The 15,303-nt window shown below is 60.3% G+C and overlaps 2 protein-coding genes across 2 annotated transcripts in view; one reads left to right on the top strand and one right to left on the bottom strand.

Moving 5' to 3' along the window:
• WASF2 (WASP family member 2) overlaps positions 1–2,569 on the top strand; it is a 29,451-nt gene extending 26,882 nt beyond the window's left edge. Inside the window, 3 exon segments of the mRNA XM_068172565.1 lie at positions 39–459; positions 461–560; positions 984–2,569. Coding sequence (XP_068028666.1) covers positions 39–459; positions 461–560; positions 984–1,141 — 679 coding nt within the window. The 3' untranslated portion in view covers positions 1,142–2,569.
• Positions 2,570–12,054: 9,485 nt separating this feature from the next.
• Positions 12,055–13,144, bottom strand: GPR3 (G protein-coupled receptor 3). Its single transcript, XM_068172572.1, has one exon. The coding sequence runs from the start codon at positions 13,056–13,058 to the stop codon at positions 12,072–12,074; it is 987 nt and encodes a 328-aa protein (XP_068028673.1). The 5' UTR covers positions 13,059–13,144; the 3' UTR covers positions 12,055–12,071.
• Positions 13,145–15,303: the final 2,159 nt, after the last annotated feature.

Raw genomic sequence — 15,303 nt, 5'->3', positions numbered from 1 at the left:
AGGGCTGATTCCCTGTCTCTCTCGTTCTTTTGCCACAGCTATCCTGTAGACAACCAAAGAGGTTCTGGTTCTGGAGGGCCCAAACGATCCAGCCTGGTTAGCCCGAGCCACCCACCACCAGCTCCTCCGATCGGATCGCCCTCCACAGCCAGGCCGGGCTTTGCTCCCCCTCCAGCTCCTCCTCCACCACCACCACTGATGGAAAACACCCCCCCTCCACCACCTGCCATGGGCTTCCCCTCCCCGGGCACCCCCCCGCCACCCTCGCCCCCCTCTTTCCCCCCTCACCCTGAGTTTGCTGCCCCTCCACCTCCCCCACCTCCCCCAGCAGTCGACTATTCCAGTGTTCTCCCAGCTCCGCTGCCGCAGCCGGGCACTGGGATTGCACCGCCCCCGCCGCCGCCCCCGCCTCCTCCGGGCCCTCCCCCCCTGGCTTCCAGCGGCCTGGATGGCCCCCCACCCCCCCCCTCCACCCTCCGACACCTCCACATCCAAGCCCAAGTCATCCTTGCCTGCGGTTAGCGATGCCAGGAGTGATCTGCTTTCGGCTATTCGGCAAGGTAAGGTCGTGTTTCCATGCCAGCGCTCTCCTTCGCCTCTGGAAAACCCTTGGGAGCTGTCTCCTGAGAGCAGTGTGACAGCCTTGCTGCTCAAGGCTCATCCCTTGTGGTTCCTCCTTGTCTGCCCACCCTCATGAGCACCTTGCTGGGTTTTATGCTTCCCCGAGCACTTCTGGAGATGGCAGTGCCGGAATTGGTGGGATCCAGGTTTGTGGGGGAAGGTGCAGCACTGGGGTTACCCTGTGGAGGGGCACAGAAAGGATTTGCTTCCCATTCCACCTCCCCACCCAGCCTGTCCTGGCTGTCACCATCGGCGTTACCCCAGCACACCCAGCCTGCCTCGCTCGGAGCACTGTGACAAAGGGGGATTTCAGTGTGACCAAGCCCTCGGCATGATCCCCTCCGTTCCCTTCTCCCCAACAGGCTTCCAGCTGCGCAAGGTGGAGGAGCAGCGGGAGCAGGAGAAGCGGGATGTTGTGGGCAACGACGTGGCCACCATCCTGTCCCGCCGCATCGCGGTGGAATACAGCGACTCCGAGGACGACTCCTCCGAGTTCGACGAGGACGAATGGTCGGATTAGCCACGCTCCCACCCCCTCCTTCCCTTCTCTCCTGGGTTCACTTCTTACAGAATCAGGTGGCCAAACCTCGCACCACATCCTTTTCACCCTGTAACCAAAGATGTGCCAAGGGTTTTCAGACAACCAGCAGCATATCTCCCCTCTCCCTCCCCCTCCAGCCTTGGCAGGACTTCGTGCTCTGCCTTTCCAAAAGGTCTCCTCACGGACACTGAGGATGCGGCGCTGGGATTTAGCTGGAGGGGGTGTAACGGTTGCTTATTTAAAAGAGAGCTAAACCTCCAGATTTTTGATGCCACCAGGCAGAGCACATATAAACCCTCCATCCTGAGGGATTTTTAAAGTAAAGATGGATGATCCTGTTGTGGCCATGTGGCCTTTTGGATGAAGGACATTTTCAGCTGGTTTTCTCAGTGCAACAGCAGACAGTTGATCTGATGGCTCTTCCTTGCCAGTGAATACTGGTAGTGCTGCAAGAAAATGGGCTTTAAATGTCAGTTCTCTGCTGCATCCCACTGTCAAATAATCAGGTTTTTGGCAATAGTGCACAATTCTTTCCCCCCTGACCCCTGAGTATTTAATTCCAGATCACCCTGTGTGGGGTGCACTTCCCAGCTCCAAGGCTGCTGAGTGTCTTGGGTGCAGTGTAAGGAGGGACTTTTTTATTTTAGAAGCTGCCTTTACCTTCCTCAAATCTCCTGGACTGCTTTGCCAAGAGGAGACTTGCACAGAGGGATGTAAAACTGGGGCAGAATGCTTGCTCAGCTTCCCACTCTTGGGAAAGCAGAGCCACTGCCCCACTGGGACACATCCGTGGTCAGCTCTGAGCAGTGGCCAGACCTCGCCAGGCTGATTTTCTCCAATTCATGCTGAGATTGTGTTTTAAAATTCCAAATCCAGTGCCTAAGGCAGGGAGATGGGGTGGGGAGGGGTTCTCTGAACACCAGGCACTGTGGTGGTCTTTGGCCTGCCAGGGCAGTTTGAGAGGTGCTTTTTTCTAGTGGGGTGACTGTAATTTTAACACAGGGACTTAAATGCTGGTGTTGCCTTTGCTTCTTCTCCCTTCCCCCTAGGGAGGGGAGTTCATGTGCCTAAAAACCTGGTGTGTGTGAACTGAGTTGCCCATCAGTTACACCAGACATAACCTACCCTAATTTTGTTATTATAATTCATTAGTTAATTTTAAGAGAACGGTTTTTTTTTTTCTCCTCACTAACCCTGTGGAATAATTCCCAGGCTGCTCACTATAGATCCAGTACTGGCAGGGGAAAATGGGGAATTTGAACTAGCTGACCTCAGTTTTATTGCTGTTTTATGTTACCTTACATAGAATATGAGCATATCTTGGAAATCTAACCCAGATACCCCTATGTGTATTTTAATTTGGACATGACTCAGTAAGGGTCATGCAAAAAACAATTCCAAAGCCTTTTTGAGGTTATGGGTCCAGCTGTTGTGGGATGTGTGTCCCACCAAGACCAACTCTCCCATCTTTTTTGCCTTTCCTGAAGTATTTCACTAGCCTGTGCCTGTCTCTCTTCCCTGCCTCGCCTCCTTTAATGATGTTGCTGATACCTGGAACGCTGGGCCCTGCCCAAGGCTGGCTGGAAATCCTGCTTGGGAGTTGATTGATGGCTTCAGCTTGTGCCATCGAGTTCTTACTGATTCCTTGTGTGTGTGTGTGTGTGTGTGTGTGTGTGTGTGTGTGTGTTAATCTTGGCCGGGGCAGAGGTGGCCTGGAGGATGGGCTCAGGGGTGCAGATCAAGCTGAGACCCAGATTCCCTGGGTGGCAGCGCCATCGGGTTTTGTCTGCAGGCAGGATGCAGGGGGTGTGGGCAGCTGGGCATCCCGATGGGCTGGGAGCATCTGAGCAGCACTAGTGCCAGGTTCTGGAAGAGGGAACAAACCCCTGGAGTGCAGGTGAGCCGTGGTGCAGTGGAGAGACTTGGAAATGCAAAGGGATGGTTGCTGCAAGCTGGGTGAGGGGATGAGAGAGGCACTGCCTCGTTCTGCTGCTCTTTCTGAGAGCATCCTCCTCCGGCTGCTCTGAGAGACAAGTTCCCAGGGAAAACAGGCCCTGAGCTAACCCGGGCTGACAGCAGGATCACACAGGGAAGCGAGGAGCCCGCAAATGCCAAACCTGGCTAAATTTGAGATTGCATTAACTAGACTTAGCCCTTGTTGGGAAAGGGGAAGCGAGTCTTCCTGTCACCTGAAATACCGAAAAGTGCCATATTCCCTGAGCCCCGGTGGATGGTGTGTCAGGCAGGGCAGTGCCTGGGGCGCTGGGGACACATCCCTCACACTGCCTATTGCACAAGGATGCTGCGGGTGGAGGTAGCTCCTCTGGCCTCCAGGCAGCGGGAGGGACACTGCCTTGTCCCTGCAAGCTTGCTGGAAACACCCTCTGCTCCCAAATCCCATCCCAGGGCAGGCATCAAAACTGCAGGATCCTAAACAGAAGGGTTGTGGACAGGTAGGGGAGGTTGGTTGTTGGAGTGTTTTTTAAAATCTCCTTTGATTCCTGCTTTTTTTTTTTTTTTTTTTTTTTCCTAAATCTTTGATTGCCTTAGCCTGTGTGGGGATCCCTGAGAAACAGCTGCTCTGCAGAGGGACCATCTCTGAGTATCCTTGCAAAATCGCAGAGCTCTGGGCCACCAAGTGAGCTCAATGTTTTTGAAAGCAGTAGGGGAGGAGGAGAGGTGCCAAAACCAACCTTTGCGAGACAGAGCAGCTGTGCTGGAAGTGCAGGGCTGCCCTACCACCTTCGCCCTCGTGCTGGGGACTCTTACTCCTTCCTCCCCTTTCGTGGAGCTGGGGCGAATCTCAGGCATTTCCTGAAGCCCAGGGCATGAGCCCTGCTCCCCCCAAGCCGTGCTCCCCCCAAGCTCTGCTCCCCCCAAGCCGTGCTCCCCCCGAGCTCTGCTCCCCCCAAGCCGTGCTCCCCCTGAGCCCTGCTTCCCCCGAGCCCTGCTCCCCTCGAGCCCTGCTGCCCCCGAGCCCTGCTCCCCACGAGCTCTGCTCCCCCTGAGCCCTGCTCCCCCCGAGCCCTGCTCCCCCCGAGCCCTGCTCCCCCCGAGCTCTGCTCCCCACGAGCCCTGCTCCCCCTGAGCCCTGCTCCCCACGAGCCCTGCTCCCCCCGAGATCTGCTCCCCACGATCCCTGCTCCCCCTGTGCTCTGCTCCCCACGATCCCTGCTCCCCACGATCCCTGCTCCCCCTGAGCCCTGCTCCCCACGAGCCCTGCTCCCCCCGAGATCTGCTCCCCACGATCCCTGCTCCCCCTGTGCTCTGCTCCCCACGATCCCTGCTCCCCACGATCCCTGCTCCCCCCGAGCCCTGCTCCCCCCGAGCTCTGCTCCCCACGATCCCTGCTCCCCCCGAGCCCTGCTCCCCACGAGCTCTGCTCCCCCCGAGCCCTGCTCCCCACGATCCCTGCTCCCCACGATCCCTGCTCCCCACGAGCCCTGCTCCCCACGAGCTCTGCTCCCCACGAGCAGCCTCCCGCTGCCCCTCGCAGCCATTTCGCCCATCCTGGGAGCCGCTGGCTCGGGGCTGCAGGTCCGGGCAGGCACGGCCGCCTTCCCTTCCCTGGTTAAACATTCTCCCGGTGTCCTCGCCCGCAGTGCTTGGCTGCTGCTGCCGGCAGCCTCTCCCCCGCCGCCCCCCTTCCCCTCGCTGGGAAAGCCTCGTCCCGGCTCCCCGGGCTCAGCCCGGAGCCGCAGCCGGTGACCTTCACTGCTTCTCCTCTCCTTATCAGAGCCAGAGCACCAGGCCAGAGCCGGGGAGGGGGCTCCCGGAGGTCCCAGATGGCTGAGGAATGGTGCAGAGTGTCATTTCAGGGAAAGGGTAGATTGGATTTTTTTTTTTTTTTTTTCAGAACGTGAACGAATTTAACGTGTTTCTTTTGGAAGTCCCTGCCCTGGAGGGGCTCTGGGACAGAGCTGCCTGGCAGGGCAGATGCAGCTGCCCCGGGTCAGGTTTCACTGCTGTTGGATTTCGGGGTGCTTTCTTCTCTTCCTTTTTAAACAAAGCCTTGAAGTGGAAGTGGATCCGATGTTATTACTGTATTAACATTCATTTTAATTCACTTCAGAAACTAACCCATTTTTCTTCCTGATTAGAATGTCATAGAATTAGACAAGCTGTAACCCCTCCTGAAGTGCCTTATTTTCCTACATGATATAAATATATTTATAAGAGTAATTATTCCACTTATATCTTAGGGGTTTATTGCTGAGCAGGAGATAAGGTGGGAGTGGAGGGATGGGAAGTGCCCTCCACGGACCCAGCCAGGCTGGAGGTCGGAAGGGTGATGTTTGATGGATACTCTCAGGGTGCAGGGGGTTCCTCACTTCAGACCAAAGGAGTTTCAGCAGTGAAACTCTGCTTAGAAAGAAGAAAAAAGGACGAAAAACCCCAAACATGTGAGCAAAATACTGTAGATTTGTCAGGTGTTTTTTTTTTAGCCCTGCAAAATAAACACTGATGGCCGGACTCTGCAGGGAGGCAGTGGGTGTGGGGGATCAGAGCCCGCCCCTGGTCCATCCTTGCACATCCCAGTGCAGACTCCCTGCCTCCTGTATTCCCGTGTAATGTCTGTGCTTTCCCCTGTCGGTTGCTGTATAAGCCAGATTTCCTGCTGCTTTGTTTTGTTGTTTTTAATAATCAGCTCGGTAACCCCTGGATGAAGATCCCAACTGCAAATATTTTGTAATGTACATGTATAAAAAAAAAAAGTAATAATTTTTTTGATTCTTTTTAAAAACTTGATAAAATCTTTCTATCCAGTCGGTGCCTGTGTGTGTTACTGGGGGGTGTGAGCCTGGGCCTGGCACAGGGGCTGCTGTGGCTTTGTGTGTGACTTGGATTCATGGAAAGGTTTGGGCTGGAAGGGACCTTAAAGCTCATCTCATTCCATGGGCAGGAACACCTTCCACTGTCCCAGGCTGCTCCAAGCCGTGTCCAGCCTGGCCTTGGACACTCCAGGGATCCAGGGGCAGCCACAGGTGCTCTGGGCAAGCCTAGCTCATTCCTGGGAGCGTGGGAGGTGCAGGGCCACCTGAGCCTGTCCTTGTGTCCTCAGTGCAGCTACCAGGGCGTCCCTTGGGAAGCCCAGTGTCCGTGGAGCCGCCCAGGGGAGGCCGAGGAAAGCTGGCGCATCCCGAGCTGTCTGGCAGACACCATCGGCACAGACACCTTTTCCATGCCGAGGTGGGCTGAGGGCTATTACCAGTGGGAATTTGAGGGTCACAGCGCCAAGGAAGCCCCAGCCGGGAGCAGCCTCCAGCCTCCCTGCAGCCCTCCCTGCCACAGGAAATGAACCCGGGCTCCATCTTGCAGAGCAGAGTTGCTGCAGCTGGGCCGGGAAGGGGCTGCAGCAGCTTTTTGCCTCCATTTCACAGCTCCAGCTCCCTCGTGCAGTGAATGTGCCTGGCAGTGGTGGCTGCTGGCCCCGAGCTCAGGTGCCTCGTCTGGCCTTGCTCCGTGGAGCTCTGTTTTCTTGCTGGTTTGTGAAAAGCAACAAAAGGCTCTGTCCCTGCTGCTCCTCGTCCCTGCTTTTACCACGGGCTTTGCTCTGCCAAATTCCCTTGGCTTTAGGAGACACCGGTGCCTCGCTCCGCAGCGCTGTGCCTTTCTTGGCTGACAATGGTCCCTGGCTGCAAAACCTCATTAGATTAATTGGCTTTGCCAGCTCCTGAACAGGCAAGGCCTTTAGTCGTGCAGGGGCGCAGAGGGCAGGGGAAGGAGGGAGCTCAGGGGCTTCCACACTCCCTCGAGCTGCATGTCCCAGCTCTTGGCTCCAGCTGGAGCCGGGGAGGAGCAACTGGAGCTCCTGGCCGCCTTTGGATGGGCGTGGCTGTGGCCAGGTGATGCCTCTGCTTTTCTGGGGTGCAGGACAACAGGTAGCCTTGTGCTTTTGGAGCGACAGCCCTTGGAAGTCGTTCTCAGAGTTTGGGGGTGTTGGTGAGTTTTGTGCTGGTTTAACCCCCTAAACAACAGGGAGATCTTAGTTGCAGATCTGCCTTCCTGTTTCCACCCTCCGTGGAGCCGGGAAGCTCCTGGAGGCTGAGGTTTAGCTGGGTGCAGGGAGGAGAAGGCCGGCAGTGATTGATTGTGTGAGCCCCAGCCCTGTCCGTGAGCAGCACTTTGCTGCCGCAGCTGGGGCAGTGTCTCCACAGCTCCGCAGCCTTGGCACACCCACCTTGGCCCCGGCCTTTGATCCCTCTCCGTGCCCGTCTGTCTCTTCCACATGACTCGGCACAGGATCACAGCTGGCCAGGCTGCGGCTTCACAGGAGCCCCCGTCTCCAAAGACCTATTTAATTTTCTCCTTCAAGGTGGTGTTAGCAACACCCAGAAGATGCTGCTGGCTGCCTTGGACGAGTGGGCTGTGTGTCCTTTCCACCACTGACGTCAGCTTCTCTCCCTTAATTCCCCCTCTGGGACCGAAGCAAGTGCAGGCGCTGCCAGCTCGGATCAGCGTTAACAGCCTGCTCTCCCAGTGTGTGGCAGCGCTCCGCCGTGCCAATGTCACCCCCGACTCGCGCTGCTGTCCCTGGCCCAGCAGCCATGGGTGGTGGGAGAGCACTCCCTCTTCCAGCATCCTGGGAAGGGCCCCGTGCCAGCAGAAAGTCCCCGTTCCTCGCACGTAGGTGTGCTGAGATGGCAGCTCAGCCCCTCAGAAATGGCTGACTCCTCTCTCGCGCTCTTGCTGCCTGGTGGGTTTTTCTCTCCTCCTCCCTGCCTTTGCCGTTGCCTACGCGGTTGTGTGGGGAAGGCAATCGGCTCCCGTGCTGCGGATGGCTTTATCTGTAACTCTTCCATCTGCTCACAGCAGCTCACAAATAACCACGGGGTGCCAGAGGAATTATGTTATTTGGAGCTCAAGTTTCTGCAGTCTGGCAGGGCAGCAGCTCTGCGCCGGGCTCAGCCGCTCTGCAAAGGCCAGCGCCGGCATGGCCGGGGCTTAAGGCAGGAGCTGGGGAGGTGGCCAGGGCTGCTTTACTCTCCCCGTCCAGGCAGACAAAGCCCCAGCTCTGAGCCAGCATGGAAGCCTGGTCCTCTGGGAGCTTCCTGTGGAGAGCAGAGGGTCCTGCTGGCCCCGGGTCCCTGCACAGCCGCGGGCTTGTGGCACGAAGCCGCCTTCTGCATCGCATGGGGCGACAGGGATAAAATGGGAGGCTGCTGACCCCCTCTCCTTGAACTCTGCTGTTTCCCACCAAGCACAGCCCTTTCAGACAGACTTCCCTCCCTGGGAAGCACCATCGGCTGCCTCCAGAGCCATGGCTGTGGTGGTGGCCGGGGATGATGCTCGAGGCCGAGCTGTGCCGGGAAATGCCTCCCGCTGCCTCCGGCATTTGGTAAAACACTTACAGCAGGGCCGTGTTTTCTTCATTTCCTGCCTGCTGCCGCTTCCAAGGAAACAAAATCCCCCAAGCTAGGGCTGAGGTTTCTCATTTAAATGTAACCCAGGCCCATAACTAGAGCTGCCAGCCCTCCCCGTGGCCCGGGGGTCCCAGGGTGGTGCAGGAGGAGGTACGTCAGGACTCATGGTCCCATCATGGGCACTCCAGTAAGGCACTGAGAGCAGAGACCCATCCCTGGGATGGGGTGTGGGGAAGGGCAGCTCTCGGCTGTGCCTCAGGCAGGGCACTTGGGGTTCAGGGTGCCAGGAGGAGGTTTTGCAGTAGCAGCAACCTCCTTCCCTCCTCCCATCTGGCAAAACCCCGGTGGTTTTGGCACCAGGGCTGGAGCAGGGTGGTTTGGGACCAGCCCTGGCTCTGTTGTGGGTGCTGCCAGCTCTCTCACCTGCATGGTTTCCAAGGGCAAGTGCTTGGAGCCAGATCTGGGCCCTGCTGCTGCCAGCAGGACCAGGGCTGCTCACTCTGGAGAGGGGGAGCAAACCCCAACCCGCGCCCCCGCCTGCACTGCAGCACGGGCAGCCCTTGGAGGCAAGAGCTGCCTGTGCTTGCAGCATCTGCTGGGAGCCTGGGAAGGGCTGGCCCTGCCAGATGTGCGAGCACAGCTGGGGTGAGGCCGTGCCCACGTCTCTTAGCTCATATTTTAACCCCAAAGTTGGGCTGTTGGTCCCCCCCCCGAGCCTCTCCTGCACATCCCTGACGTGGGGGTGGCTGCTCAGCACTCTGGCACCTTCTTTGGTGGATGTGACTCTTTTTTATAGCTTCACTTTCTGCATCTTTCTCCACCCAAAAAGGGAGCAGGCTGGGCCCTGCTGTATCTCCCCGCCCTGTGCCTGCTCCATCATCCCCCAAAGGCCTGGAGCAGCCGGGAATGGCTCCGGGCTCGCTGGAGTGCTGGGAGGGCCGGGCCGTGCCTTCCTCCAGCCCGTGCTCCCCCCGGGCTTCCCTCCTCCATCCTGCCGGCTGGGAACCGGGCACAGGTAGGAGCCAAAGGGCGCCTCTCCCACCTGGGAAGGGGACACAGAGCTGGGCAGTGGCCACCGTGGTGGCAGCGGGGGACGGGGCCGAGGGTGACCTTCTCGAGGTGGTGGTGACAAGGATTCAGTGAGGGCTCAGCTCCCACAGCTCCCAAATTTCTGCTCCTGGGGAAACACTTTGGCCTGAGCTGTGATGGCTTTTGGTGCCACGCTGTCACTGTGGGTCACTGCGGGTCACTGCAGCTCCTGAGCCCTCTGCATGCCCCTGGTCAGTCTGGGGAGCTCCGCAGCAGCGGCACAGCCCTGCCAGGAGCTGGGAAGGGGGGGCTGCAGCCCTGTGCCCACCCCCACTGCCGGCCGGGGTGGGTGGGAGCCTGAGGAGGGCTTCCAGCAGACCTGAGTGGTGCTGCCTTTGTGCCTTGCACACTCTGCTGTGTCACCCTGTCCCCAGCGGAGGTGACAGGGACCCCAGAGAGTGGGAGGAACTGGATGGGCTTGCACACCGTGGAGAAGCTCCCTCTGAGGACATCAGCAGGGGAGGCACGAGGGAGAGAAAAGCAGCTTCAGCTGCCATGTGATGTTGACATAAGAATCACCAGGTAAAAACTGCCCCTGAACACAGCAGAGCTGGGAATTACGGGGTTTTTCACTGCTGGGGGAGGTAGGCTTGGGAATTATCTCCTGAGGGATCTCAGCTGAGCCCTGGGGTAGAATGAACACCTCCAGCCTCTGGCTTAACCTCACTGGGGACTGGAGGAGCCCGAAATTCCCCATCCCCAGCGCTGAGCCCAGCCCTGGGAGAGCAGGGGACAATCTGTGGGTCCTTCAGCCCTCCCAGCCCGATCTCCCCTCATCACTTGCTAGCACAGCCCCTTGCCAGCGCTCAGCCGAGGGAAATCTTCATTTCCTTTGCAACAAACAGCCCCAGCCCTCGGGGCTGCCACCAGCTCGCCGAGCCCAAGGTGAAGCGGAGCCCCGGGGCCGCACGCGTCCCTCGGCACCGAGCCGGGCCCGGCTGCTCCCGGCCCGGGGCTCTGCCGCACCCCGGCGCGTCTGCGGCTGCACAGGCGCCCGTGCGGAACCTGCTGCTCCCGAGCGGGGCGGGCAGGGGCACGGGGGGCTCTGGGGGCGCAGAGGCAACCGGAGGGGCTGAGCTGCCCTAATTAGCTCTGCCATCATTAACCCCGCCTTCCCCGCGACCAGCAGGCAGCCGGGGCAGCAGGGATGGGGGCGTTCAGATCCTGAGTGAGCAGTGACTTTCGGTGTGGGGGTGCTGGGCACGGCCCCCCTGTGCCCCCTTCACCAGGAGAGGGACTGGGGGGCAGGGATGGAGGCAGAGATGCCGTTCCCTCGGATGGACGGCCACGGTGGGAATGAGTCCTCGCCATCCCTGGCCGGGGGGACATGTCAGATGTCACCAGCAGAGCTGGCTGCAGCCCCTGTGCCTGCTGGGGCTGTGAGGATGAGGATGAGGGGCCTCAGTGCTGCTCCCCCCGGGCCAGCTCCTGCTAACAGGATGTGATGGGTGCGGGAAGCGCTGTCACTCGGCATCTCTTATCCGGCAGCAGGGAAACGGAGCAGGGGGATGGCCCTGGTGGGACTCGGGAAGCTCAGCCTTCTCTGCCCCCTCGGGAAACACCATCCCACCCCCTCCCCAGCATCAAACAGCCGCACCTCATACCACAAATCAATTTATTCCCCTGCCAGAGTTGTAAACAAGAAGCAGCCCCCCACCCTGACCCACCGAGAGGTCCCCATCCAGAGGGGTCCCCATCCCTGGGGGTCCCCAACCCCAGGGGTCCCCTTCACGAGGGGCCCCCTCACATCCATCTCCCCAGCCCAGAAATGTGCAAATCCAACCCCAGTGCAAAGAAAGGCTTTGGCAGGGGTGCCATGAGGGGGGGTGGCAGCACACAGAGGACCCCAAAACGTGTGGGTTTGGGGGTGCAGAGCCTCCGGCAGCCCCCCTCCTGAAGGCAGCGAGCACTAGAGGGCAGCAGGGCCCAGTGCTGGGCAGCGGGAGGGAGGCATGGAAATCAAATTAAATAATAATTCAAATACCAATAAATAAATAAATGGAGTGCTGGGAGAAGGGGGGGAGGGGGTTGAGTCCCTCCTCCTCCGGCAACGAGTCTCTCCTCCCCTTCCCCAAATGTATAAAATATATTTTGACTATCTGAGGTAAATAACAAGGTTGTAAAAAAAAAACCAAGAGGGGGATGAACGTTCCTGGTGTTTCCCCACCCTTAAAAAAATAAAGCATCATAAATAGTTTTAAAGAAAATATGAGGATCAGCCCCCTCTCTCTCACTCATAAATATAGATTATATTACAGATAAAAAATACATCTTTCTCTCTATTCAAAAAGTGGAAAAATAGAGGAAAAGAAGGGGTTGTGCCCCAAAAGGATGAGGCTGGGAAGAGCTGCTTGATTCCAAGAGCTCCTGCAATGTGCCTCTGGGAATGAAAAGGGGGAATCAATCAAATGCCCCGACTGCACAAATGGGTAAGTGAAAGATGCGGGGGGGGCACATCAGACGTCACTGGGGGAGCGGGAGCGGAAAGGCAGCGTGGAGGAGAAGCAGCCGCAGCACACGGCCCACAGCACTTTCTGGATCTCCTGGTTCCTGAAGGCGTAGATGACGGGGTTGAGCATGGAGTTGTAGGTGGCGGGGAGCAAGGTGGCGTAGGTGTAGAGGGCCGGGGAGCTGCAGTCCCCCAGCAGCCCGTACACGGCGAAGGGCAGCCAGCAGGACGCGAAGGTGCCCAGGATGACGGCCAGGGTGGCGATGCCCTTGCGAGTGGTGACGTAGTGGGAGCTGGCCAGGAAGTGCCTCTGGACGGCGATCTGGTGGGCGTGCCGGCACACGATCCTACAGATCTGCACGTACAGCTGGAGCATCACCGCGAACACCGTGAGGAAGGAGGCGGAGAGGATGATGAGGTGGCTCTTGGTCAGCGGTTTGACGATGCTGCAGGCGGAGGGCTCCTTCAGGCAGTTCCAGCCCATGACGGGCAGCAGCCCGTAGCAGATGGAGGCTCCCCAGGTGAGGATCAGCATGATGTAAGTCCTGGTGACCGTCCTCTCCGAGTAGTAGGTCAGGGCGTTGTAGAGGGACAGGTAGCGGTCGATGGTGATGGTCAGCAGGCTGCTGACGCTGGCCGTGAAGGAGGTGACCAGGAGCCCCACGGTGAGCAGGCTGACCGCCTCCGACGGGATGAAGTACACGAAGGCAAAGTGCAGGATCAACCCCATGCCTGCCAGGAGGTCGGCTGTGGCCAAGCTGCCGATCAGGAGGAACATCGGGGCGCGGAAAGCCGGGGTGTAGAAAATGACCACCACCACGATGGCGTTCTCACAGGAGATGATGGTCCCCGAGATGCAGAGGACAACGTCCCACGGGTTCAAGGCGAGGGGTTGCACCACAGACTCCAGATCCAAGGAGCTGCCACTGCCATTCCTGGCTGAGAACCAGCCTTGCTGGCCTTCGCTGGAGTTGGGGGGCCCTTTCTCCATCATGATGGAGGAGGGTGACCTGCAGGAGCAGCCCCTCAGCACCTGCTGTCCACCAGCTGCCCCTGTGCCACCCAGGCGGGGCAGTACTGCCTGCCCCTAAAGTTGTCTTCAGGAGGGTGGGCAGAGCAGTGGAGGTTGAGGGCGTGCTGGCTGTTTGCTCCGAGGGGATGTTTCTGGATGAGACGGTTTAATTTTAAAATAAAATAAATAGGTGAATAAAGGGGAAGGAACACACACACACCACCCCTGCTCCTGCCCGCCTTAGCTGCTGGGGGTTGGGCACTGCAAGATTTTGATGGGTAAATCCAGGGGAGCAGGACTGGCAGTGGAAAACACCCTCCCCCGCCAGGAGTTCGGGGCCAAAGTGAGGGGATCCCAAGCACCAGGTAAAGGGGGTGACCCTCCCCACCCCGATCAGCACCCCAGCGGGAGCAGGCACCCTCCTATCCCCACCATGGCATCCCTTCTTACCCTGGGGGGGCTACCTCTCCCCGGGCGGGCAGCACAGCCCCTGGACGGGCTTTGGGGGGCCACGGCCGCCCCTCGCCACCCTCCCCCTAGCGCGGCGCTCTGCCGGAGCGGGCTCCCCGCTCCGCCGGTGCCCCCCCGCTGCCGGGCACTCACCTGCCGGGATGCCGGGCCCGGGCTGCGCTGGGCTGCCCGCCCGGGGCGCCGCTGCCATGGGCGCCGCCGAGTTATAGCGGCCGAGCGGGGCCGGGGGGGCCCGGGCTCGGCGGTGACTCACGGCCCCCCCGGCCCGCTCGCCCCGCCGTGACGTCAATGGCGCGCCGGAGCCAATCGGCGCCCGCGCGGGCAGCGCGGGAGCGCGCGCGCCGCATAGTAATCGCAGCTCATTCATAAAAAACAGCCCCCACCCCCCCCACCCCCCGCGCCGGCCCACGCCCGCCGCACGGCCCCCCCAAAACCCCCACGCCCCCCGTGGGACCCCCCACCAGCCCGGGGCAGCAGCACGGCCGTGCCGCAGGGGAGGGGACGCGGTGTGGGCTCGCCCCGCTCCCCGCAATGCGGAGGTTCGGGGGCTCCGCTGTGGAGGGGGCGGCCCGGAGTTTGGGGGGGTGGGGGGTGGTCGAGGATGGGTCCTCTCCTGCCCCCGCACAGCCGGGGCTGCGCAGCGCCCTCCCCTCTCGCCGTGGGTCCCCGTGGGACTTTCCCACGGCGGGCTGAATAATTCACGGCGCGGAGAAGCGGGAATGCCGGGCCGGGGGGGGCTCCGGGAAGGGCTGCGGGGAGCTCTCCCCCCGGGGAGGAGGAGGAGAGGAGGAAGGAGAAGGCTGCGCTCCTCGAGACTCTTCCCCGGCGATCTGCCCCGCCGAGGAGAGAGGGGGTCCCGGGGAGCCCGGGCCGGGCTGCGGCTCTGCTGAGACCCCGGTGGTTCCGGACACGGCGGCGGCCGCCCCTCGCAGCCCGGCCGGGGCTCGGTTCGGTTCGGTTCGGTTCGGCGCAGCCTGACTGGTGCTTTTCGCGGTGCTGAACGGCAGGACCCGGGACCCGGTCCCGGGGGGATCGGCCGCGGCCCCGCGAAGGGTCGGAGTGTCCCGGGCACGGGACAGGAGCGGGCAGGGGCCCGGGAGAGCGGGCAGTGAGTGCGGTGCGCGGGCTGCGCCGCTGCGCTGGGCACAGCCGGGTGCAGGCGTACAGGGCGTGCAGGTGTGAACAGGGCGTGCAGGATGCGCAGGTGTGCGGTGTGTGCAGTGTATACAGCGTGTGCAGGTGTGTGCAGCCGTGCACAGGTGTGTTCACTTGTGTGCAGCCGTGCACAGGTGTGTTCACTTGTGTGCAGGTGTGTGCAGCCGTGCACAGGTGTGCGCAGGTGCGCACAGGGGTGCAAAGTGTGCAGTTGCGCACAGGTGTGCGCAGGTGTGCTCAGGTGTGTGCAGGTGTGCAGTGTGTGCAGGTGTGTGCAGTGTGCACAGGTGTGTGCAGTGTGCACAGGTGTGCAGTGTGTGCAGGTGTACACAGGGGGTGCAGTGTGCACACGTGTTCTCAGGTGTGTGCAGTGTGCACAGGTGTGCTCAGGTGTGCACAGGGGGTGCAGTGTGCTCAGGTGTGCTCAGGTGTGTGCAGGTGTGTGTGCCAGGGGGTGCAGGTGTGCACAGGTGTGTACAGGGGGTGCAGTGTGCGCAGGTGTGCGCAGGTGTGCACAGGTGTGCACAGGGGGTGCAGGTGTGCGCAGGTGTGCTCAGGTGTGTGCAGTGTGTGCAGGTGTGCGCAGGTGTGCTCAGGTGTG

The sequence above is a fragment of the Anomalospiza imberbis genome, chromosome 25 (assembly GCF_031753505.1).
Source record: "Anomalospiza imberbis isolate Cuckoo-Finch-1a 21T00152 chromosome 25, ASM3175350v1, whole genome shotgun sequence".
NCBI lineage: Eukaryota > Metazoa > Chordata > Aves > Passeriformes > Viduidae > Anomalospiza > Anomalospiza imberbis.
This window is presented reverse-complemented; position numbering and strand designations above follow the sequence as displayed.